The sequence below is a fragment of the Leucoraja erinacea genome, chromosome 11 (genome assembly GCF_028641065.1).
Source record: "Leucoraja erinacea ecotype New England chromosome 11, Leri_hhj_1, whole genome shotgun sequence".
Lineage (NCBI taxonomy): Eukaryota > Metazoa > Chordata > Chondrichthyes > Rajiformes > Rajidae > Leucoraja > Leucoraja erinaceus.
Genome location: NC_073387.1, coordinates 29075216 through 29100221, shown reverse-complemented (window position 1 = coordinate 29100221; position 25006 = coordinate 29075216). Strand labels below are relative to the sequence as shown.

General features: G+C 42.1%; 1 protein-coding gene across 1 annotated transcript in view; it reads right to left on the bottom strand.

Moving 5' to 3' along the window:
• Positions 1 to 23703, bottom strand: part of LOC129701623 (alpha-1B adrenergic receptor-like) — a 51515-nt gene extending 27812 nt beyond the window's left edge. The window contains exon 1 of the mRNA XM_055642934.1: positions 22463 to 23703. Within this exon, the coding sequence (XP_055498909.1) occupies positions 22463 to 23429 (967 nt within the window). The 5' untranslated portion in view covers positions 23430 to 23703. The remainder of the gene's footprint in view (positions 1 to 22462) is intronic.
• Between the last annotated feature and the right edge of the window lie 1303 nt (positions 23704 to 25006).

The following is a 25006-nucleotide window of genomic DNA, read 5'->3' as shown; positions in this document are numbered from 1 at the left end:
TAACTCAATAAATTATTTTGTTAACCTGTATTGGCATTTACAATGATTAAAATGTTTCTCAGAACCTCTTTTAAAATGACCTCTTCTCGTTCTTTCCAGTTTGCATTTTTCTGTATTGAATTTCATCTGCAAGTGTCATGTATCAGGTTATTTAACCTACTTTATGCTTTCATGTCTAATACCATTCTCCTTTCTTCTTTATTATATTAGCATTATCTGAAAATGTAAGTGCACTGAAATGGTTGTTTAATAATCTTTATTTTACTTTACCTCAATGTTTTATGGTAAGATACTTTATTTACATTTATTATATTGTTATGATTTAAATAATTTATTAAAATGAAATAAAATGATATCCATTTCAATGCCGCTACTTCCTGAGGAGAATGTGGAGATTTGGTATGTCAATGAATACTCTCTTGAACTTCTGCAGATGTACAGTAGGGAGCATATTAACTTGTTGCATCATAGCCTAGTCCAGCAACTTGATCGCCCTAGAATGCGAGTCAGTAAAAGACAATAAAACACTCCTGATTCTTAAGTTTCTTGAACTTCAAAAATGGTCTGATTATTGTAAACATAAATCTAAGACAAAAACGTTTGCAACAGCGAGCTGTCAAAAGGTCAACGGTGTGTTAATGATCAGGGGGTCAGAGTCCAATTGGCCTTTCATAGATGTGGTTTGTCAGACGGCTACTCAGTATGGAGGTCAGGACAGTCATCCTCTGTATCCAAGTTTGGTTAGTACTGTCCCTGTGGGAGGTAAGCTTGGGCAGGAGTCAGGATCCAAGTGTCCTGTTCTATATTAGTGTTTTGCAATTCCTCGGTTTGGATATTGTGAATAAGAAAATCATCAGATGTCTGTCTTATGCCACTTCAGGTATGGGAGTAATTCCATTATAGAGGTGGGTGGCAAAAAGCCTGTTAATTTAACAAAACAAGTGAGTCTGGTTATCACCTAACCAAAGCCGAAGATATCCTCACACAGAGGAACTGTAATGATCTGACAGGCAACAAAGGTAAATTATGTGGCTATTGACTGACAGATATTATTCCATTTTACTTTTGAAATAATTGATCAATATTTACTGTAAACATTCAATATGATTTATATCTTACACAAACTCAACAATGGTCACTTATTGACTTTTGAGTTATAAAACATTACCAGTGTCCACTCACTAAACCATCGCCCTTCCTGTACTGTGAGAAGAGTATGATACTGTTGCAATAATTGCAATAATTGATAAATTGATAATAACTGACAAAGAATCAGACTCTGTACAGAAGGTGCATTAATATATCACATAGAAAATAATTGCTTCCAATGGATGCTAGGCAGCAGAAAGAGAAACTATAGCCCCTGCAGATGTAAGAGGCAAATTCAATCCTGGTTACTCATGCATTTAATAATGTTTATGATGTATATACACTAGATTTGTGCCTGCATTCAACTATTATAACTTTTTTTTAAAGCAATACTCTGAGGAGTCACGGATATAAAGTGAAATTAAAAGTGCAGAGCAGAAGATTAATTGACTGTCCATTTTTTAATGTCAGGAGAATCAAAAGGATGAAAAAAGCTTAAGGAATAAAAAATCAGTCGCTCAGCAGATTCACTCAGGATTCATCACCAATATATATGTTAAAGAGACAAAAACCTTCCACCGAGTGATCAATTGTGTTCAATGCCATGGGACGAGACTCAAAATGAAGAGTAATATTGCAGAAACAAAGTTTAGGTATGTCAGGTCTGGGGATTTCACACTTAAATGATGATCTCAGATGTTCTGCAAAGAAAATGGAATGTTTGTAGAATTTTAAATAAGTAAAGGGCCTGCATGCGGCAAGCGCGACCAAACCGGAAGCAGGGGCCGCGCGGGGCCGCCCGGAGGTCGAGTGATCCCCGTACAGGGCCTGTCCCACCAGCATGCGACTTCATGCGGCGAGCGCAAACAAACCGGAAGCGGGGGCCGCGCGGAGGTCGAGTGATCCCGTACGAGTTGATGTGATGTTCGAGGGAAGCGTACGCCGTCAAGACGCTGCGTACGGCGTCGAGACGGTGTGTACGGCGTCGAGACGCTGCGCACGCCCGTCGAGGCGGTGCATACAGCCTCAATGCGGCTGCGGGCAGGCAGGCCGATGCCGCGCGGAATTTTTGGACAGTGTCAGTTTTTCGGAGCTCCGCACGATGTCGGGACTAGCTTCGCGCAACTCCATACGGCTCCGGCGATCGAAGTGGGACCGGCCCCGCGAGGCCGTACGGCTCAAGCGACCACGTTAGGTCGCGCTTGCTGCATGCAGGCCCTTTACTTATGCTCGTGGGACAGGCCCTTAAGAAGAAAATGAAAAGTTCTCAGAAGATTTGCAGCTGATGGCATAATAATTTATGTTGTTATCTGAGGGAGGTTTTCAGCACCTGTGCCAGCCACAGGCATATCTACAAGTATCTCACATATTGCAAAAATGTAAGACAAGTGCCTCCCAAATGAGATGCTGAGGCTCCTGGCACGGAGTGAGTGAATGGGAAAATTAATACCTTCCTTGCTTCAATGTAAAGAGCCTCATCTCAAGGGTACGGAGGATAACAACTGTGCCTTCTTTTCGGGAATGATCAAGAAAAGTGCTTCTTTGCAGTTCCTTTTCCAACGGATCAATGACAAGTAAGAGAGTAGGTTAATCCTCTAAGGAAATGGCTTTCTCTTCTTCGAGCCTCACTGCTCCTCATTATTTTTAAACTGCTCTACCGCAGGGTACTGACATTTGGACTCTTTATCTTCTTCAGTAATTTCAATTTCACAAGGCTCTTGGATAAAGATGAAATTGCAAAGGGCTTCCTGATAAGTACTGCAACTGACCCGAGCACCTGACATTTTTCTTGAGTATTCCCACTGTGCATTTAACTTTAGTTTGTCTGAATTTTCCCTACTGTTAGTGTAAATCTTCACAATTATGTTATCTGAAATGTATACATCTCACCCAAGATTTTGAAATAGTACAGATGCACTATTGGAGGATGAACGAGATTTTGTAGCTTCCAAAAATTGCATATTCATATGTAGTAATCTGTTTAAATGAATACACACTAATTATTCAAGATGTACAAGTCACCTGAAATAGAGCACTGTAGTCACAAGAAGAGATTGGATGGGCTGGGTTTATTCTCACAGGAAGCTGAGGGGGGATCTTATAGAGGTTTACAAAATTATGCAGGGCATAGATAGAACAGAGTGTTAAACTCTTTTTCCAAAGGCAGGGAAGTCTAGAACAGGTTTAAGGTAAGAGGGGAGCAATTTAAAGGAGATCTGGGTGGTAGGTTTTTCACACAGAGAGTGGTGAATAGTTTGAACAATCTTCCAGGGGAGATAGTGGAGGCAGATACTATTATGATGTTTAAAATACACATAGATCGTTTTTTGCTCATGAAAGGAGTAGAGAGACATGGGCCTGATATGGAGCAGTGAGAGTGTATATAGGAATGAGGGTCTGCATTGATGAGATGGACTGTAACTGCCTGTTTCTGTTTTTTATGAAATCCCTTTTGTTTAACAATTTCCTTGGGATCATAGCAGGGTTCATATGGCTTGAGTTCATATGAAATAGTTGTTTCCAGGAATGGCTTAAAATCATTTCATTCAGAAAAATCAATGGCACACTATTATTTAAGTTGGACGAATTAAAATGTAATGAACAGAGTTGCCCTGCCAAATCAAGTATTAATTAGTTACTTGTAACAGACAGAATAGCAAATTGGCTGATTGGAATAAGTAACTGAGAGTTTTTGCAATGAGTTGGTGTCAAGAAAATTAATAATTGTTGTGACATTCTCAGCCACAGTAAGTGGCGCCTAGAATAAATTTGGATTTAGAAACAGCAATAGTATCCGACTCAAATTTTGCTGCATTAATTGGAATATGGCCATTATATATCTTCTCTATTCTAATGGATTTATAACAGAGATAATATGACAGCAAACCTAGTATATCTGGAGACCTCTTGCAGATTCATAGACTAATTTCTCAAAGCTTACTCCAAACCACCACAGCAATAACTTGTGCAACATACTAGAGAAAAACAATTATTACTGCTATTTCCCAGCTTATTCTCTCTCACATGCCTTTCAACTGCAATTTAATTCTTTTGTCAGTTATCTATATCAGGGCTCAAATAAATAACAGCCAGTCAATCTACCAACATATCTTTGAGACATGGGAGGAAACCAGAGATCCCAGGAGAAACATACATGCTCATAATTAGAACATACAAACAAATAGCACATCATGTCAGGATCAAACCCAGATCACCAGAGCTGCGAGGTGATAGCACTAGTTGCTACATAACTGTTGTCCATATTGAACAGAATGTTACCTCTAAGATTCTTGTCTGTTGGAAATATAATGATCTTAGCAGAGATCGCAATAAAAATCTATGGACAGCCGGATATCCTGTAGCTTGATGTTATCTAGTGGTCTTTCCTGAAAAGGTCAACCTCTAACGAGGTCACATTCAACAAAGATATACCAATGGTCAGATAGCCTGATAAAATCTATTTTTTAGGGCTCAATAGTTGTGCTGTTTACAAGTAGCAAGGACTCAAATATTCATTTTCCACTGCAAGTATTCATGAAAGGAGAGACATTTCTAAGATAGATAAGGTATCTGGAATGATGAAAAAGTTTGAACAAAAGCAGCAGGAGGTAATAAAAAAAATGCATCCAAGTTGCAAATTATATATATTAACAATTCATTAGAAAACTAGAATTCAGTTGTGTTACATTCTCGGTTTTGAGGAAAAATAAAATCTATTAATCCTATTAATGGGAAATAAACAATTGCCATTTAACAGTGGAGCTTGGAACCCATTTTGATATTCTAATGAGGGAACGACTGTCATCGTTCATTATTATTACATTATGAAACCAATACCACTTTTGTAAGCTGCCCGTGAAATATGAGATGCTGTTCCTCCAAATTAGCGTTTGGCCTCACTCTGACAATGTAGGAGGCCCAGGACAGAAATGTCAGTGTGGAAATGGGAAGGGGAATTAATGTGTTTAGCAACTGGGAGATCAGGTAGGTCCAGGCGGACTGAGCGATGGTGTTCAGCGAAACGATCGCCCAGTCGAAGTTTGGTCTCACCGATATATAAGTGTACACAGCTTGAACAACAGATACAGTAGATGAGATTGGAGGAGGTGCAAGTGAACCTCGGCCTAGCCTCTGGACCTACGTGATTTCCCGGTTGTCAAACATTTTTATTCCTGTTCATTACAGATACATCTACATTTGCATTGTTATGATATCACAATAAGGGATTCAATCTCTCAGGATGTCTGAACTCAGAACTACTTTTTGCAACAACACAGCTCCAAATATGCAGCCAACATTGCCCCAGCAACTATTATGCGAGGCGGGGCAGTCTGCAAGGACCATCTAAAGCAAATGTAGCAGGAACTAAGGCCCTGCCCAAAGACTGTTCTCATGGATTCGACAGGTTTTGCCCTCACAATGTATTTTATCAAAAACATTTTGAGACAGCTGAAACCATTTAATTAATAGTTCCTGTCTATATCCGCCTTTTATTTGGTTACGTTGAATAGCCTTTGTTCCAAATGTACACTGACACCATCCTCTAACTCTTTCTCCATTGCATCGATGACTGCAGCAGGGTTACCTCCTGAACCTGCACAGAACTTGTTGATTTCATTAACGTTGCTGCTAATTTCCACCCTGCCCTCAAATTCACCTGGACTACATCAGGTATCTCTCTCCCCTTTCTTGATCTCTCTGTCTCCATCACAAGGGACAGACTATCAGTTGAAATCTGCTACAAACCCAACGACCCCACAGCTATCTTGACTACACCTCTTCCCACACTGCCTCTTGCAAAGGTGCTATCCCCTACTCTCAATTTCTCCGTCTCCACCACATCTGCTCCCAAGACACTTTCCATTCTAGGATATCCGAGATGTCCTCGTTCCTTGGTAGAAGTGATGTTCCCCCTTCTGTCATAGATGTATTCCTCACCCGTATCTCTTTGTGTCCTGGAGTTGAGCTCTTGTTACCTCTACCCCCAGACGAAACAAGGATATGGTATCCCCGGTTCTCACCTTTCAATCCACCAAACTCCACATCCAACACATCACTTTGCGACATCTCGCTGTTAATCCTGGCTAAATTGGACCAGCCAGGACTTCAAAATGGGGTTAATTTCAGGGTTGCTGGGAGATTTGGTCAAATTGGAACTAGTCTCTGCAGAGCTAGGACAGGCTGCGAGAGGTGCCAGGGAGTCTGGAGCTTAGATACAATTTGCAAGCAAAGAATGGGAAGCCTTGCAAACTTTAGGCAAGGCAACTTTAATTAGGCAAGGCAACTTTAATTAGGCAACACAGCTTTAGCATTTCCAAACCAAAGGCAACACAGCTTTAGCATTTCCAAACCAAAAGCAACACAACTTTAGCATTTCATAACCAAAGGCAACACAGCTTTAGCATTTCCAAACCAAAAGCAACACAACTTTAGCATTTCATAACCAAAGGCAACACAGCTTTAGCATTTCCAAACCAAAGGCAGCACAGCTTTAGCATTTCCAAACTATATTTTCAAACCACATTAAGGGCACTGACAGATCAGCAAAACCACTCACAGTTTAGTAGACATGTGTTCAGTGTTATTCACAGCTCAGACTGAGAGACACGACCCTTTTGTTCCCCCATCTTGCAGAGACTGACTGAGGCACTCAACATTTCCGGGTTTTATAGTCCCTCCAGAAAGGGCGTGGCCTTCAAGAGAGAGAATCTCAACATTTTTGTAAACACTAATAACTCTTTTAGTTTTCATCAATGGGAAAAATCCTCTTGTCCTGCGTAGCTCTGAGTAAGATGGCCAAAAATCACAGCCGTAAGTGGCAGCGTTTTTTCTAAAATCAATATACAGAACCACAGGAAGTGGTCAAGATCAGACTTTTAGTAATATAGATTTGCGAACCACCATGCGTGTATACCATGCAGATTCACAGGATTTGTGGGAGACCATATAACAAATAATTACTCCAGCTGAGAATACCAAATTTCTAGTAGCCCTAGGACACCCGACTTATGAAAAATTGGCAGGTGTGGTAATGGATGAGTGCAAGAGAAGAGGCTGTTTTAACGGCTCTTGCAAAAACGTTCCAGAAACCAGGAGATTTAAGTCGAGTCCTGGAAATGACCAGAAAAGGGTGAAGGAGCAGACAAATTTCTAGACCGCTTTTCAAGATTATATATCGACCAATCAGGTGATTTGGACTATCAGAATGGAGTAAGTTCCCCTCAATATTGTGCAGTCTTGTTCAGTTGTCTCCCCACTAGAATAGCGAATTTAATTAGAACTAATAACAGGAACTGGTCTGAGAGCCGAGCCAGTCAAATAGCCAGAGCTGTGAGATATTACTGGAAGGTAGGAAGGAACCAGGAAAATTATCCTGTAACTAGGAGAGAAAGTGAACGCACAGCGAAGGAAGAATTACCTAAATCTAACTATGACCCTTGGATTCCCAGAGTGCCAGCCAATTACGGATTGGAAGAAATTAGGGGCCCCAATTACTCAGACTATCACCACTATACTCCCAATCTTGAGCCCATTTCAATGGAACCCAGAGGTAGAATAAGACCTACAATGCTGCCTAACCAATGCTATACTTGTGGAGGGATGGGACATTGGAGTAGGGCCAGTCCAATGAAGGAACAAATGAAAGAGAGGGGTCAGAGAAGGGATTTCTGAAGAATTTAGGGATCCTAGAGAATATAGAGACATCCGAAATCCAAGGAGTTATGGGAGGTCCTTTAAGTTAAGAGACCACTGGGACCCAAGAAACCAGAGAGAGAGATGGCCCGAATGTCAGGAATCAAGAAGTCACACACCATTTACTCAAGGTAACCCATTTTCTCAGTTCTGACTCACCAACCCGCCCTGGAATTGTGGGCGTGGAGACATGACCCCTACTCTAATTTACCAGAATGAGTGGATTGGATATACTATAGTAGTAAAAACGGGAAATTTTATGGAGGAAAATTATAAACCCTCATGATTATTCCAGAAACCCCCCCTAGAGCAAAGAAGATTGTAAATCAAGGAGCTTGTTTAAACTATCCAATCAGGTCACTGGAGCAGGGAGTGCCCAGCGATAAAGCAGAACATAGCTGGATTGAAAAAATATCAAGGGGCAATAAAGAGAGTAAGAAAGAGAACATAGTAGCTAGTGTGGGAAGAGATAACAACTGAGGAATGGAAATGGCACTAGGTAGAGAAGAAACAAACTTACTGTACAGGAGGAATGGGAGTGGGGAAAAGATGATATTGAACTAACGTATTGCTGAGTTTTGTGCCTGCAGGACAGTGTGTCAACAAGAGACTATTTGGGGAGTGAGGTAAAATAATACACAGACCCCTAAGAATGGGAAGAAGACAGCAGAAGGGAATGTAGCTCCCCAGAAAAAGGTGACCAGCAGGAAGAATTGGCACTGTCCTGCTCCTTTAAGACACTTGGGAAGGCCAGCATGTAGAGCCTTAGTATCCACACTCTCTAGCAACAGACACCATCATTAGAAAGGAGGAAGAAAGGACCTTCCCTAGTGTCTACCTTCAGATCATCTAGCTACTGGAAGAATACAAGGAAGGAGGATAAAGGCCACTCCAAACATTTCAAAAAATAAAGTACCCTGACAACTTATAGTGACTGTTGGGTTCCTCTTTAGAATTGGATTTGAACAAAAAGGAATTTCTCTGTGATTCGGGGTAAAATACTCACTTTGCGCCAAAATTCAGTTATAAGTAAATTAATTTAAAGTGGGTGTATGGGATACAGTCTTGGAATTGTTGGAGATTTGACCGTTAATTTAGCATTCTTCTATTATCTCACCCACAGGAAAATAGTCAAAGATAGTACTGGGCCATCTAGTTACCATTCAGGAAGGGACAGACCTTAGCAGGTATCAGGAATTAAGACATACCCTGGAAAGGTAAGGTAGTAGTGTAAAATGATGAGGTAGATCGAAAATTTATGTTCCCCTCGGAAGATCAATACTGACCATCTAGAAGAGTCACCTAGGATAAGAATCCCTAGACATCGAAGCCAACAGAATAAAAGCGAGAAACCCTAGACAGAGAACATAGTAAAAGCTAACATAATAAGAGCTAATAAAATGAAGAACCAATATAGTGAAGAATTAGCATAGTAACCAGTTATCATAGTGAAGAGCCTGTACATAAATGAGAGAAACTGGAGGACAGACTTGGTTAACTGTAGGGGGAATTGCAGAGCCGATGTGTATTTGCCCGATGTATTTGAATTGTTTAACCCTTGATGGTAAAGAGGCTTATATTATCAAGGTGAAAATAGATTGTCCCTGGATTTGGCATTTTGATTGGACTTAGGTTGAAATTAGTAGTAAAATAAAATGGTTGTTTAAATTTGAACAGCTGGGAATGCCACAGGAATTGGAAGGGAGTTGTATTATGGGCTACAATGCTGTGGAATGAAGAAGAGGAAATGGGCATTGAAATTCAAAATGGTAAATTGGATGCTGAGACTGAATTTGGTTAAATTGGAACATTTATCATGGTTTGCTTCAAATTAAAGTCACGCCTGTAGGGGAATCTGGACCGAACCCAGCTGGAAATTCATATGATTACCTCTCACCAGATATACATAATAACACCATGTGAGGATGAAGAAGGATATTTAGTGTCGATCCTAGAACAATAAAGAATAGGTTAGAGAACAGATGGTGTGTGGGGGGCGGGGGGGGTGGGGGGGGAAACTTTTAAAATCTTTCCCCTGCACGGAGAACCCGACCTTTCCCTGTCGGGTCTCCGTTGTCGTTGGGGCCTAGCACTGTGGAGCGGCCTCCAGCAGGAACGTCCTGGGGCTCCAGTCACGGAGCTGCGGAGCTACTCACCATCGTGGAGCTGGCCGAGTCCGGAGCGGGAGGAGCGGTGATGGCGCGCTGCTGCGACCCGACCCCGGGGATTCGGAGGCTCCAACCGCAGGTCTGGTAGACAGTAACACCGGGAGCCCGCGGGTCCCTGCTGGGAGACCGCTTTTCGGGGCTTCCGCAACGGCGACTTCTCCCGCCCGAGTAGCGGGGTCGAGGATGACCTGGAGCGGGGCCTGACATCATCGCCCGGCGTGGCTTCAACGGCTGCGGGACTTTGCTAGCGCCCGCCCGGGGCTCCAACAACAAGACCCGGAGCGTGGCCTTGCACCACCCAGCGCGGCGTTAATGGCCGCGGGACAATCGTTGTCGCCCGCCGGGGGCTCTGACTTGGGCTCTGACTTTGACTCTGACATCGGGGGGAGAGGGAAGTGCAGGGGAGAGATAAGTTTTTTTGCCTTCCATCACAGCGAGGAGGCGATGCGCTGTGATGGATGTCTGTGTAAATTGTGTTGTGTCTTGGGTCTTTTTTTCTTGTATGTATGACTGCAGAAACAACATTTCACTTGAGCCTCTATGAGGTTCAAGTGACAAATAAATTGTATTGTATAGGAAAACAATATAATAGGTTCAATAGATAATAGAATAGGGCTAGGTTCAAGTGAAATAGCGAATATGTGGGAAAGCATGAGAGCATGATGGTAACTTGCTTTGTCCCAAGCTTCTTAGGATTTTCCAGGGTTTAGGTTCACCTGTGGAAGGTGATGGAAGACTGGGCAGGAACACGGATGGAGGTAATTCGTGCCCACGAAAACTCGGGAGATGAAGACTCCTCAGACTGGACTTGTAAAGTCATGCCCATGAAAACTCAGGACGCTTTACAATATTCTGAGAAGAAACATCATCATCTTGTGTTACTGATAGATGGGAAATGTAAATCACACATGTATATCTGGTTAGCTGATTACTGAGCCACTTTGGTGATGATGGGTTATCATAATGATAAAATGAAGGAATGTTAATCCTGGCTAAATTGGACCAGCTATGACTTCAAAATGGGGTTAAGTTTCAGGGTTGCTGGGAGATTTGCTCAAATTGGAATTACTCTTTGCAGAGCTGGGACAGGCTGCGAGAGGTACCAGGGAGTCTGGAGCATAGATACAATTTGCAAGCAAAGAATGGGAAGCCTTGCAAACCCTGTCAATCTGGTGCTAAATGCATAGAATGGATTGGATGGCTGCAAACCAGACATACACCTTGTAAACAGTTTGTAAATAATGTTGCAGAGTCTGACTCTGCTAAGTGTTGATTGGATGGGGTCTTGAGCCTTGTCTGAGTTTTCTGTTAATCAAGGTAAATGTTTCCAAGTTGACTTCATCCTGAAGTCCGTTGTGAATACAATATATTGAACTGTTGTATCATTGGGTTAGGGAAATGCCTGTTATGTATGGGGTTAATCGATATCTGTAATTGGGTGATTAAGAGACAACCCCCATGTGGTTCGGCCTCTCGAGTTCCCGGGACATATAAAAGTCCATGATCACGAGGCTCAGGGTCGATCTTCTGGAAGAGCGCTCAGGACCGTGTACCTTTCTGGAGTGCCTCTGTCTGAGTGAGGCCTAGAGGGCTTGAACAGATAGATGCAAGAATTGAACCCGCGTGGGATAGGTACATTGTGTGATCTGTGACGCCCTTTTGGTAAAATAAAATTTAGTTGATTCAAGTGCTTGATTCAATGTTTTTACTGATACTAGACTGGGGGGAAGCTTAGAAACGAGCAATTATCATCGCCACCAATAACATCTTCCCAACCCACCCATTTCCGCCTTCCACAGAGACTTCTACAACACCTTGTTTCACTAATCCCTTCCGACCAACCACCCCTTCCCCAGGTACTTTTCCCTGCATCCGCAGGAGATGTAACACCTGTCCATAGATTTCCTCCTTCGCCTCCATCCTGAGACCCCAGCAGTCCTTCCAGGTGAGACAAAGGTTCACATACACCTTATCTAATCTTTTCGACTGCATCCAGTGTTTCCGATGTGGCCTCCTGTAAATTGACAAGACCAAACATAGGCTTGGCGACTGTTTCGCCAAACACTTGCTCTCAGTCCGCCAAAGCCTACTCGATCTCTTGGTTAATAACTATTTTTAACTTCTCTGCCCATTGCCATACCTTTCTAGTCCTGGGCCTCCTCAATTGACAGAGTGAGAACACATGCCAACTGGAGAAACAGCACTTCGTATTACCATATAACAACCATATAACAATTACAGCATGGAAACAGGCCATCTCGGCCCTACAAGTCCGTGCCGAACAATTATTTTCCCTTAGTCCCACCTGCCTGCACTCATACCATAACCCTCCATTCCCTTCTCATCCATATGCCTATCCAATTTATTTTTAAATGATACCATCGAACCTGCCTCCGCCACTTCTACTGGGAGCTCATTCCACACCGCTACCACTCTCTGAGTAAAGAAGTTCCCCCTCATGTTACCCCTAAACTTCTGTCCCTTAATTCTGAAGTCATGTCCTCTTGTTTGAATCTTCCCTATTCTCAAAGGGAAAAGCTTGTCCACATCAACTCTATTTAAAAGGTATTCCGCTGGGATAGCTCACAATCCAGCAGTATGAACTTTCCACATACATTCCTTTCTCTAGATTTACAACTTGCAACTCTGCATTCCTGTTGTTTCACGCCTCATGTCTTTTTATCTCTGGCATTTGTTCAACCATCTATCAACCCCTCCCCCCCTCCCCCTCACCTTTATCCATCTATTACTTTTCCCAACATCTATTACTTTTCCCAGACCACAATCAGTCTGAAGAAGGGTCCCGACCGGGAATGCCACCAATCCATGTTATCCATCCATAATATGTGAAACAAACCATTTACTTTTTCAATGAAGGTGGTGATCTCATTTGAATGAATGGGGGTCACCTGCAAGGAAGGTGCAAAGCTGAGGGGCCAGATACAAGGTGTATCCAGCTTCTTAGCTCATGCATTACACAATGCCCTAGAAGCAGAGGTTGGATGTACCCAATGATGCTCAAACATGTCCTGGAATGAGCCATTGTTTTTTAATGTTTTAAATGGAACAACTGGCAGTGTGACTTAACTCATTATTCAGACACCCAGTTACCATCTGGCTATGTGCTACATATCATTTTATAATGGCAATAATGTATATTAACAGCCAGAATTCTGTATATGTTGCTCAGTAATTATATTAATAAAGACTCAGTGATATTAAGGCATAGTTTAATAGCACACATACAGTAGGTATGTTACAAAACTTACCTTCAGAGGAGCTGCAGATCTGGGGGGCGGGTTTAAAATGCCTTATTTCTCCAGCCTATTCAAATCGATGTCTGTCAGGCTGTTTAGCTGCTAAAGAATAATCGCTTCGACTGCCGTTTTATTAAGTTTCTTTTAAACTGCACTGGATATTTTACGAACAGGAGTAAATTAAAAATAATTTTCTAAAGCCGTCAATACCGACAACGGGGGACAGATTTCATGTATGGGACAGGTATAGGAAAACCGTTTATTTTATATGTAAACTTGCTTCTAAGGATGCCTTTAATCAAAATTTCACGTTGCGAAAATGTCATTATATAAATATATGAACCGGCAGTATTTTTCCTGCCAATATGAGGTTTAACTTCACCGCAAATGCAACGTTCCAAACCAGCGCATTCCACAAAAACCCACTCGCAAGATGATTAAAATGGTCATTAATTTACGGGAATTAAAAACTAAATTCCTTCCATTTGGCCTATAAATTAATGACAATGAGATTTAAAAATCATGTTATATTGTGAATTATTGTGTGAATGTTATTTGAACACTTAGGCTATTTAACTTTGTTAACGTTTTCTTAAGAAATGGATAGATGTTTAGAACTAGTAATTGAATTTTGTAATTAGCTACAATTGGGTAACTAACTAATTATATGCTTTAATATCAGGTTGTTTCATATTTGTTTCAGAATGCTTCAATCTATAATAACTGAAAATTTCATTCAGTTTCTTAATTTTTAAGAAAGTTATGGGCTTTTGACTGTCCTTGATCACAGCTTTTGATTTAAGTCAATGGTAAAGCAACAGGGAACAAAATGCTAATTTCAGTATGAAAATTGCCATAACTTCTTTAATACTGAAGATATGAACGTGAATTAGGTGTCAAATTAAATTTCTTTTTATGCTTTATCTGATGGGATAAATTGTAGACTTGATTTTTAAAATCTCAAAATTTTGTAACATACAGAACGCCTACATTTATTGATTAACAAATTAATTGTAACGCTGCATGGTAAATTACATTTCACTGCACCTTATGGTGCATGTGAAAAATAAATTTGAACTAGAACTTGAAATAGTCCTCTATATTGATAATATATAGACTAATTTACATGACACTAATACACTGCAATATGCCTTACATACAATATATACTAAATAGTAATAAAATTAATTTATGGGGCAATAATATATTTTGACAAATACCATATTGGTTTGAAAACATATAGGTTGGTGACATAAATATATAGGGAACATACTTCCAAAGTGACACAAAACTGCTTTACAATTACATAGATGAAGTTATACCGAAATATATTTTTGAAAATTCCATCAGGGTATTCACAATTATGAGCATTCACATATTCTTGGTACTTTAACCCCCCCCCCCCCCCCCCATACTTTAAAAAACATAATAAAATACATTTCAAAATATTTTCCAAACTATAATCCATGGAAGTCATAGGAACTCTTAGCTTATTGTGATTCAGCACATGCACAAAATGTGCAACGCTCTTGCACATTTTGTATGACACGTGGGAAAACTTGGCAACCATTCAGTAATCTGTCAACTGGGATTACTGATATTGCAATGTCACATTTTCCAATGGATGCATAAAATGATTTACAAATGTTCAACCACTGCTGTCACGTATCTGCAAGATAGAATTACATTTCCCGTGATGAATATTATCAGACTGATTATGAAACGTGGTTCTCTGAATGCTGTTCTAACTTTTTTTAGTGGATCTAATCTGCACTTCCTTCAAGAAGAACTTCCAGTCAGAGAGTATGGCAGCAACGATATCCAAGGAATCAATTCTGCTGCCTAAGATGATCATATCTATTAAAATATCTACCAGCACTAAAATATATGGAAGCAAAAGATATTTACCACCTTGGGATTTTTAAATGTTAGGCCAGTGTGTATTTTTTTTAAGTTCGGCTTGGGCTTATGAAACAGGATCATTTCATAGAAATCATCTGCAGTTCCTATTAATGGTGTCTGCAAAGGCACATTGCATATACACATTGTAATAGTGCTATAGGGGAGAGGGAAGACATTTTCTAAATGCAAGTTGATGATTATGATCCAAATCAAAATTTGTAAATAGTGAACACTGGTTGCATCTTTGTATACATTTTCTCAGTTCACAAAAAAAAATGATTCCTTTCTATGTAATTTCATAACCCCTCACTGAAGACTCATAAAGGTTATGTCTACTAAATAATGGTTTATATTGAACAACATCCTACCCCTCTCTAACAGCTGTATGCTATTTCAGTGTTGTATCCACACACACATTTCAATTATTTATTGCCATCACTTCAGGGTCATTTCAAACAGACTGCACTCGGACATAAATGGATTATATGTTCAAAAACAAAACATTAAAAATGATTTAACAAATCTTTACTTTACATACACTTGAAGGATGACAAACTTTTCTAAAATTAAATTATATTGAATCATTTCATGAAATAAGAGTTGAGCACGTATGCACAAGGCATTCAATTATCATACGGAGTATGCTTTTACTGTATAATAAAATCTTTGCAATGCCTGCCACTATTTTACAGATCAAATCCATATGAAGGGTGATTTGTGAACGAGCAGATAAAGGGCAACTATATAGCTGCCTGGCAATTGGAGAAAGTGTATAAAATGGATGGTATTAGTAAATATTTGTCTAGCATGTTTTCAGGGCCAAATCAGAGCTCCTGGTGATTAAGAATACTCTGCTGGGTGCAGCCTGATGATGGTTAAATGAGATGCCTTGCTAACTTTACCATGACTTGACAGGGAGGTGGAGGACAATCAGAGGGAAGAAGGCCAGTAGTCCTTGGCACCAGTGCCATGCAGCACTGCTCTGGGTGCCCTGTTCCAGGAGCACTGTTGAGCGCTGACTGAGCCTTTGACAGTGAAATGCAGAGCAGAGTGCAAATGAGAAATGTGGTCCAGTTGTCAAGCAGCACTGGGTCTCCCACTGGTACTAACAAGCAACTCAAAACTAGGCTGATGCTTGAGTGCACCATGGCTACTGGGCCTGAGTCTCAGGTGCTGATTGTGTATATGTTGGGTTAAATGGGGTCGAGTATCAATATGCTCATATTTTAAATCAGCTTCAAATTGTATGTGGTTAGATCAGGGTTTATTCTTATACCCAAAGATACCTCAATGCTACATCACTAAAATAGGTCCTCGAGATTAACAATTCTGTGCTGGTGTAACATTTTCAGGATTACTCTCTGTTCTTTTCGGAACTGCAGTGACCGACGTTCAAACCTGACATTGGGCATTGCCTTTGTGGAGTTTCCACATCCTATTCACAACCAATTCATTTTCCTCACCAAAGACATGTCTGATAAATCAATTGCTCCCAAAGTGTAGGAAGGAACTGCAGATGCTGGTCTACACCAAAGAGAGATACAAAATGCAGGAGTAACTCAACGGGATTGGCAGCATCTCTGGAGAGAAGGAATGGGTTAACTTTTGGGTCATGGCTCTTCTTCAGACTGAGAGTCAGGAGTGTTCTAACCTTGTTGATCAACCTTCTGTGTGAATGCCTTCCAAAAACCCAAATACACTATAACAACTGGTTGCCTATCAGCTACCCCATGTCAAAGAGGTGGAGATCTGCGGAGACAGATTCCATTGAGGCTTTCTGGAATGAATTATATAAATACATGCTGATGACAAATTTGCAGGAATGCAGAAAAGAGGCTGGGATTTAGAACTAGTGAGTGGGTTTGGTAAAGAGCTGGTGTGTAAAACCTAACACTATACATCCTCCCTCACCTTCATCTAGGGATCCCAGCAGTCCTTCCAGGTGAGAAAGAGGTTAATGCGCATCTCCTCTAACCTCACCTACTGCATCTGGTGTTGCCGTGATGGGCTATCGTACATTGACAAGAGCAAGTGTAGGTGACTGTTTCGATGAACACTTGCACTCGGTCCGCCAAGGCCTAATGAATCTCCTGGTTTCTAATAATTTTAACTCCCCTTCTCAGTCCCACACTGACCTTTCTCTCCTGGGCCTCCACCATTGCCAGAGTGTGCCACCTCCACATACAAAATGGAGGAACGGCACCTGATATTCTGCTTCGATATCTTCCAATTCAATGGTATGAACATTGATTTCTCCAATTTCAGATAACAACCTCTCCCCTTTCCACCACGCCCCATCCTCCCCTGTGCCCCACCTAGACTCACATGCATTTCTTCCCTCCCCCTCCACTCCACCTACAAACCTTCCTCTATATTCACAATTTACAACTCTTTTTTTGTCTCTGGCCTTTATCCACCCATCTGTCCATCACAACATCCATTAACCTATGTTTACCTATTTGCTGCCATGCTTTGTCCTGCTCCAACTCTCTTCCAGCTTTCTTTACATCCCTCCTAACCCCCCTACAATCAGTCTGAAGAAGGATCCTGACCTGAAACATCACCTATCAATGTTCTCCAAGGAGGCTACCTGACTTGTTGTGTTATTCCAGCACTCTGTGCCTTTTTTGGGTCTGTACATGATGGGCCAAATGGCCTCCTTCAGTGCCATGATCATTCTATGCTTCTGTATTTCTATGAAATAGCCAGGAATGTACTACTTTCCAAGTCACCTTTTAAAAAAAATCTGGAAGCAATTTTTATCTGGCAGGACATAAATGCAAAATTATTGAATGAAAAATGAATGTAAAAGCATCAGCTGAACAATGGAATGAACACGACGGGGATGGTGTCCATTCTTGCGGCACCTATTGCGCATAACAGCAGAGATAATGTCAGCAATTGTAATTGTTCCCTTGTTTTCATGTTACAGGCATGGTGAAAATATTTTGCAAGTCCATAATTGATAAAATGTAATTGGGGCAGGGTGGGGGTGTTACAGGGTGGAGGTGGGATATCATTAATATGTAGTGTGTTGCTGTATAAAAAAGCTACCCAAATCTTCACTGCGATTTTTACTCCCTTAAACATTGCTCGCTGTCTCTGGTTATCCGAAGTAAAAATGATTTTAATCAAGGGATCCAAGGTAATACAGGCTGATGCACTGAACTGGTTTGTAAGTAATGTAAATTGAGCCATCTCATGCTCTGTGGCACTATATTGACATTATCAGTTAAAATTCTGGAGTATGATTGACAATACTGAACTCTTTTAATGTAGTAACAGGTAATTGTATCAGGCTTTGCAAGCTCTGGGCTTTTTGCCCCGATGCAAAGAATTTGTTAATAATATTGTCATTGGTCTCCGTCTGTTAACTTTCTCCGGCCACTACAGATGACTGAATCGTTGGGTTGATTAGTTACTCTCTACAAACTGTTTTGCTTCCCCATCTGCTGTTTTAGAGAATGCCATATTTGAGATAAAACATAAGCTTCACGAACATTAAATATTATGTAAAGACATCAAATAATTGAAATCTATCCAGTACATCGGAAAGAGATTCCATCTGGTGCTTGATTCTCCTACTCAGTAAATGACTTTATTAATTCCCCTCATGATTCCCCTTTCCACATCCAACAGCTGAATCAGTTGACTTCGGGTTGTTCCATATCTCAATTCAATTTACTAACCTAGCCGCTGATGCCTGATATACTTACCTTACATAACTTTAAATTTGCCCTTTATCTCGTGTCTTTTGAAGGGTAAATTTCGAGATTTACTTACTTTTTGTATGGCAAATTAGTTCTGGTGTTTTCCCTTTCAACAAGTCTATCTCTATTTGTAAGTAGACAAAAATGCTGGAGAAACTCAGCAGGCGAGGCAGCATCTATGGAGAGAAGGAATAGGCGACGGTTTGGGTCGAGACCGTTCTTCAGACTGAGGCCTTCTCTTCATTCCTTCTATTCCTTCTCTCGCCTATTCCTTCTCTTCATAGATGCTGCCTCACCCGCTGAGTTTCTCCAGCATTTTTGTCTACCTTTGATGTTTCCAGCATCTGCAGTTCTTTCTTAAATATCTCTATTTGTAAACATATTCCAACGTTGTGTGCATTCTCCTCCCTCGCCCACCCTGCAAGGGGAAATAGCTTTTCTATATATATCTACTTTATCTATTTTTTCATTATTTGAAATTGCTCTTTTAGAATACCTTTGAGATACAGAATACAAAATGAGTAAGCATCATACATGTCTTTAAGGATAATTATGTCAATTTTAACATTCTATCTTTTCTTTCAGGGCAATGGCCAATAAGTGAACACTCAGCATAGACAAATAGAACCAAAGTGCCTGCTTATGCGATGCATGGGAGAATCAGAATGATGTTGATGTCAATGGTGCTGTCAGGACCTAAATGCCTGAGCTAGGACTTTATTCCTTGGAGCGTAGGAGGCTGAGGGGTGATTTTACAGAGGTGTATAAAATCATGAGGGAAATTAATAAAGTGAATGCAGAATCTTTTACTGAGTAGGGGAATCAAGCACCAGATGAAATAGTTTCAAGGTGAGAGGGGTAAGTTTAATAGGAATCTGAGGGACAACTTCTTCCACACAGAGCGTGGTGGGTATATGGAACTATAACTATAAGATACTATAACAAAATTTAAAATAAATTTAGAGAAGTACATGGGTAGGAAAGGTTTACAGCGATATGGGCCAAATGTGGATGGGGCATATTGGACGATGTGGGCATATTGGGCTGCAGGACCTGTTTCCATGTTGTATGACTCTGACTCTATTTAAAGAACATAAAATGGAGAATCTGAGGAACTCTTTAATTTGAAGGGACAGAATAATGAATGAAGAAAACGTGAAACGCCAGCATCCTCACAAACTTCTACAGTTGCACCATCGAGAGTCTGCTGACGGGCAGCATCACAGTCTGGTACGGGAACTGTTCTGCCCACAGCCGCAAATCACTCCAGAGAGTGGTGAAGGTGGCACAGCACATCACTGGCAACTGTCTCCCGGCCATTCTGGACTTTTCCACCGGCGGTGCCTGTGGAAGGCACACAGCATCATCAAGGACCACAGCCAGCTAGCACGCAGACTGTTCTCCTTGTTGCTGTCAGGCAGACGATATAGGAGCATGGCTGCACACACCACCAGACAATAACATTTATCGTCGTGCCAACAAGCTTCTGAACTCATAAACACATCATATATGTTGATTATTTTATTTATTATTTTCTTTTATCTACCATTGTCACTTTTATCTTATCTTATTTTACCTTAATTTTATCCTTGTACTATCATTACTGAGGTGACCCGTTGTCTTGTCAAACACATTTCATTGTACCGTTGACCCTGTGTTAACCTACATATGACAAATAAAACTGAACTGAACTGAACTAATGGTGGTGCAGGGAGCAGTGGTCAGGAATGATGCAGGTATACTCAGAAACTGGCCAGCCAGTCAGTCCATCGACGCCAGCATTTATGCTGCACCGAAGAATCCTTTTGTTTTTTTCCTCGACTGAATCTATGGCATGTTCCAACAAAAAACATGTGCTTCAGCCACGCTTGTGGATGATAAATTCAACATAAATAAATTACACATTCAACGTAAATAAGTTTCCGCTGAATGTCGAGGTGACCTAATAACTCCTGGCTATGCTTTTCCCGGTGTCACACGCGTACTCCATCGAACCCAATGACCAGAACAGGAGATGTGGGGGTTAACAAGATGTGCCTTTTTGTTATTCCAGCTGCACTTAATTGTGTCGTTAACAGTGTACAGGGAGAACAGGATAGAAACTAAACACCGTGAAGATCGTGTGTACCTCAGAAGATATCCAACTCACTTCTGGGACAACTGCTGCTGTGGCAGAGCCCGGCAGCTAAATGCCGTGCGAGCATTTATTGTTTGCTACCGACCGCGATGTCCGAACTCTGAAACATTTAATTACGACTTCCAGTTTGAGCGAATGTCCGCTCGACAAGCCGTTGAGAATCAATTTGATTATTCATTTCTTTAAAACAGAATTGTCTTGCTTTAACGTCAAAGTACCAGCTTCAAGGTGCACAGCTATAGTTAAATGATCATACACCGCCGAAATAGTTTTATAGTTGGTCTCAGTTCCTATTACCCGCTAACATTGGCATTGATATAATCGATTTACCAGTTTAAGCACTCCTCATGTCTCATGTAAACAATCGCAGTGTTTAAGATGACACTTAAAGTAGAGAGCATGACATGCAAGGCTGCTTAATGCTAATTAACATTAACTTGATTTTCAGTTCTGGTCTGTCTTGGGTTGATATTTTTAAGTCAATTAGTTATTTTCAGAGCGTTTAATTAGTCACCCCACTCTCGCCCCAGAAATCGTGAATAGGTTGTTATTCTATTTATGAAAGTGCCCCTTTATTAGACTTCATGCTTTCTACAGATGTAGGGGAAAGTTCCAAGAACAAGCACACAAATGTGAAAGAATGAATCTTGCGGCTTGCTGCCTGAATAATATTTGTATGCAATTCAATCATTTCAACACCGATGGATTTTCGAATAAGCACAATGGTAAAACTAACATAATTTTTGGCGTTCTTAAAATAAGAATGTTATATATTTAAAACATATTCTTGTTCCCACTGCAAATATGATTTAACCTGGTGATAATCGACCATTTGAGGAGAGAGGCTGAGGAATGTGCAAAACTATTTCCCCAAGTTGAAACGTCTTGAAGTGAGAAAGTATCCAGGCAACGTTTCCGAATTTTGCATGATAGTCGCTGCCATTTTGCGAAGAATCTGAATCAGTTGCTCGTCACTGTGCAATAACTCGCCAAAAACTTTTCACAAGACATTTAAAGGTGCTTGCAGGAAGCTTCAGAACATCATCCCGATCAATTAAAAAAATGAAGATAGACACGAAAAGCTGGAGTAACTCTACGGGTCAGACAGCATCTCTGGCGAAAAGAACAGGTGACGTCGAGACCCGAAAAAAACAACAAACACTGGGGATCTTTCGTGTCTCCATTTTTCAGCTTACCGTACCTGGAAACTTCATGGACTGTTGAAACTTTCACAATTATAAACAATGCATTTTCATTTATAAGTCTTGGAGACATGTCAACAATAATGAGTGAACTATATATAAAAATGTCACCGACCCATTTGAACTCCCTTTAGGGCATCATTTTAAACAAAGTGACGGGATTTTCATTTATTTTGTCCCGGTCGAGCTTTATATCTGTGGTGCTCATAGGTTTACGCCACGATTAGGTTTACGCCACTATTCAGTTATGGACCATTTCCGCACAAATGGTCAATTGCTAAAGTTTACATTAACTTCTACTCACCCAGCGGAAGGGCAATGAAGAATGGCAGCCAGCAAAGAATGAACATGCCCATGACGATGCCTAGGGTTTTCGCTGCCTTCTTCTCCCTGGAGAACTTGAGGAGGCGCACCGACAGCGAACTTCTTAGATGGGGCCCTTTGGACCTGGAGGCAAGGGCCTCGTCCTGAATGTTCCTGCAATGGATGCGCAAGGTCAGCTCTCTGGAGTCCGAGGTCTCCTTCATCACACCAGCCTCCAAATTCTTGGTAGTCCTTTTGGCCACAATGTAGACCCTAACGTACATCACCAGAATGACGGTTAAGGGTATGTAAAATGACCCCAGCGAGGAGAAGAGAGCGTAACCAGCTTCCAGTGTGATCTGACAGTCCTTTTCATCGGGCGGAGCAGGCTGTTTCCAACCCAGGAGAGGTCCGATGGAGATAACAATCGATAGAGCCCAAACAGCCACTATAACCGACACTGCCCTTTTCTCGGTTACAATAGAGGGGTAGCGCAGAGAGTAGCGCACACCGATGTAACGGTCTATTGAAATGGCACACAGGCTCATGATGGAGGCAGTACAACAGAGCACATCAAGTGCCGCCCAAATATCGCAAAAAATCCTCCCGAAGATCCAGTGCCCTGCGATCTCTAAAGTGACAGAAAAGGGCAGCACTGTTGTACTTAGGAGCAAGTCTGCGATGGCTAGGTTTATGATAAAGTAGTTTGTGGTTGTTTGCAAGTGTCGGTTGAAAGCTACGGAGAGGATGACTAGAATGTTACCAACCAAAGCGAATAACATGAAGAGTCCGAGGACCAGCCCCAGAACCGCTCCCCGGGTCGCGTTGAGGGGCGGCAGGCTGCAGTTTTGGAAGGTCCCGTTTGAAATGTTGGCGGTCAAGTTGCCCTCGTACGAAAGGGGTGCTAAGGACGACCGGTTGCCGCCCAAACCTCCGCCGGGCTGTGCGAGATTCATGTTAAAGATCATTCTCCATTCCAGCTCATGCTGCTGCCAAGCAGCGAGGGGCCGCCGATTGCGGACATCCCGAGCCCCGGACAGCGGCGCAACTTGTTCCGCCCGGAGCAGCCGCGACCTTCTGCAGAACCAACTGCGGAGTTACCCCAGTCCAGCCCAGGACTGTACAGCACAGTCCAGCTCAGTCCAGCTCAGCCTAGCTCAGCCTGGGGCGGCGAGAGGGGTGAGTGGTGTCCGCGGTGCCGCCGTAAACGGGGGTTGGGGGGCTTGTCTAGCTCAGCATTAACTAGGCATCTAAGTGCGTTGTGCGCCGCCTTGCAGCTCAGTGCCTTTATATAGAGCATGTTCAAATCAAACACAGACACCAGTCTGTCAAAGGTGCGGGAGCACTGACGTCAGGACTCGGTCTGAAGCCGCACGTTTGGTGCGAGGCAGTCCCTGGGAGAGAGGCGGGCGGGCAGGCGGGCAGGGTGAGAGCTACCAGAGGTGAGGCAAGGGTAGAGTGGGGAGGTGTTGCAGGGGTAGAATGGGGGTTGGCGTTGGGCAGGGTGGGGATGTCACAAACGCAGGATGGGGGTGTTCCACGGCAGGGGAGTTGTTGCAGGGGCAGATGGTGTCAAGGGGGGAGTAGGCGGGGATATTACATAGTGGTGGGGGGGTGTTGGGACAGGGTGACAGGGTGGGGGTGTTACGGGGCAGGATGGGGGTGTTACAGGGGGGGGGGTGTTACAGGGGTAGTGTGGGGTGTTTCAGGGTGGGGGTGTTTACAGGGTGGGGGTGTTACAGGGTGGGGGTGTGTCACAGGGTGGGGGTGTTACAGGGTGGGGGTGTTACAGTGTGGGGGTGTTACAGGATGGGGGTGTTACAGGGCGGGGGTGTTACAGTGTGGGGGTGGGGGGTTTACATGGGGAGGTGCAGTCAGGAGAGGGAAGCAGACCCTTTTAAACGACCTCTCGGTAGCACATGGACAGGTTATCTTGACAATTTCTAGAGGCAGACAGACAATTACAAACACGCGTTAAGATTGAAAATTTCCATTCATTATTGCGGGGCCAAATTTATGACACTAGTTTTGTTTACAAAACTAATGTTGCATGAGGGAAACAAACGGAAGTAGTGCAAACAATTCCCAGAAAAAAAAACAGTTTCTGATTTATTCCCGATGGCGGCAGGCATTACTTTAATCGCGGATATCGCTGCATTGTCCGGTGGGACTGCGGGCCGCGCCTGTCCATTTTTATTTGTAATAAGGAAGATAAAAAGATAATTACGTCCACTAAGCAATTACTGATTGCTGTGTAATAAGTAGTAACCCATACTAAATCCACAGTGAGAGCCACAAAGTGCTGGAGTAACAAACAGCATCTCTGGAGAATCAAGAACATGGATCGGGAACGTCCTTCGACAGTAGACGTCACCTGTATACGTTCTCCAGAGATGATTCCTGACCCTCTGAGCACTCCAGCACTTTGTGTCTTTAAAAAAATATATAAACCAACATCTGCAGTTCCTCGATTCAAAATCCCACAGTGGATCAGAGCATCTTATTCCGGAGAGAACTTGGTACCTGTTGCACCTCTGATGCTAAC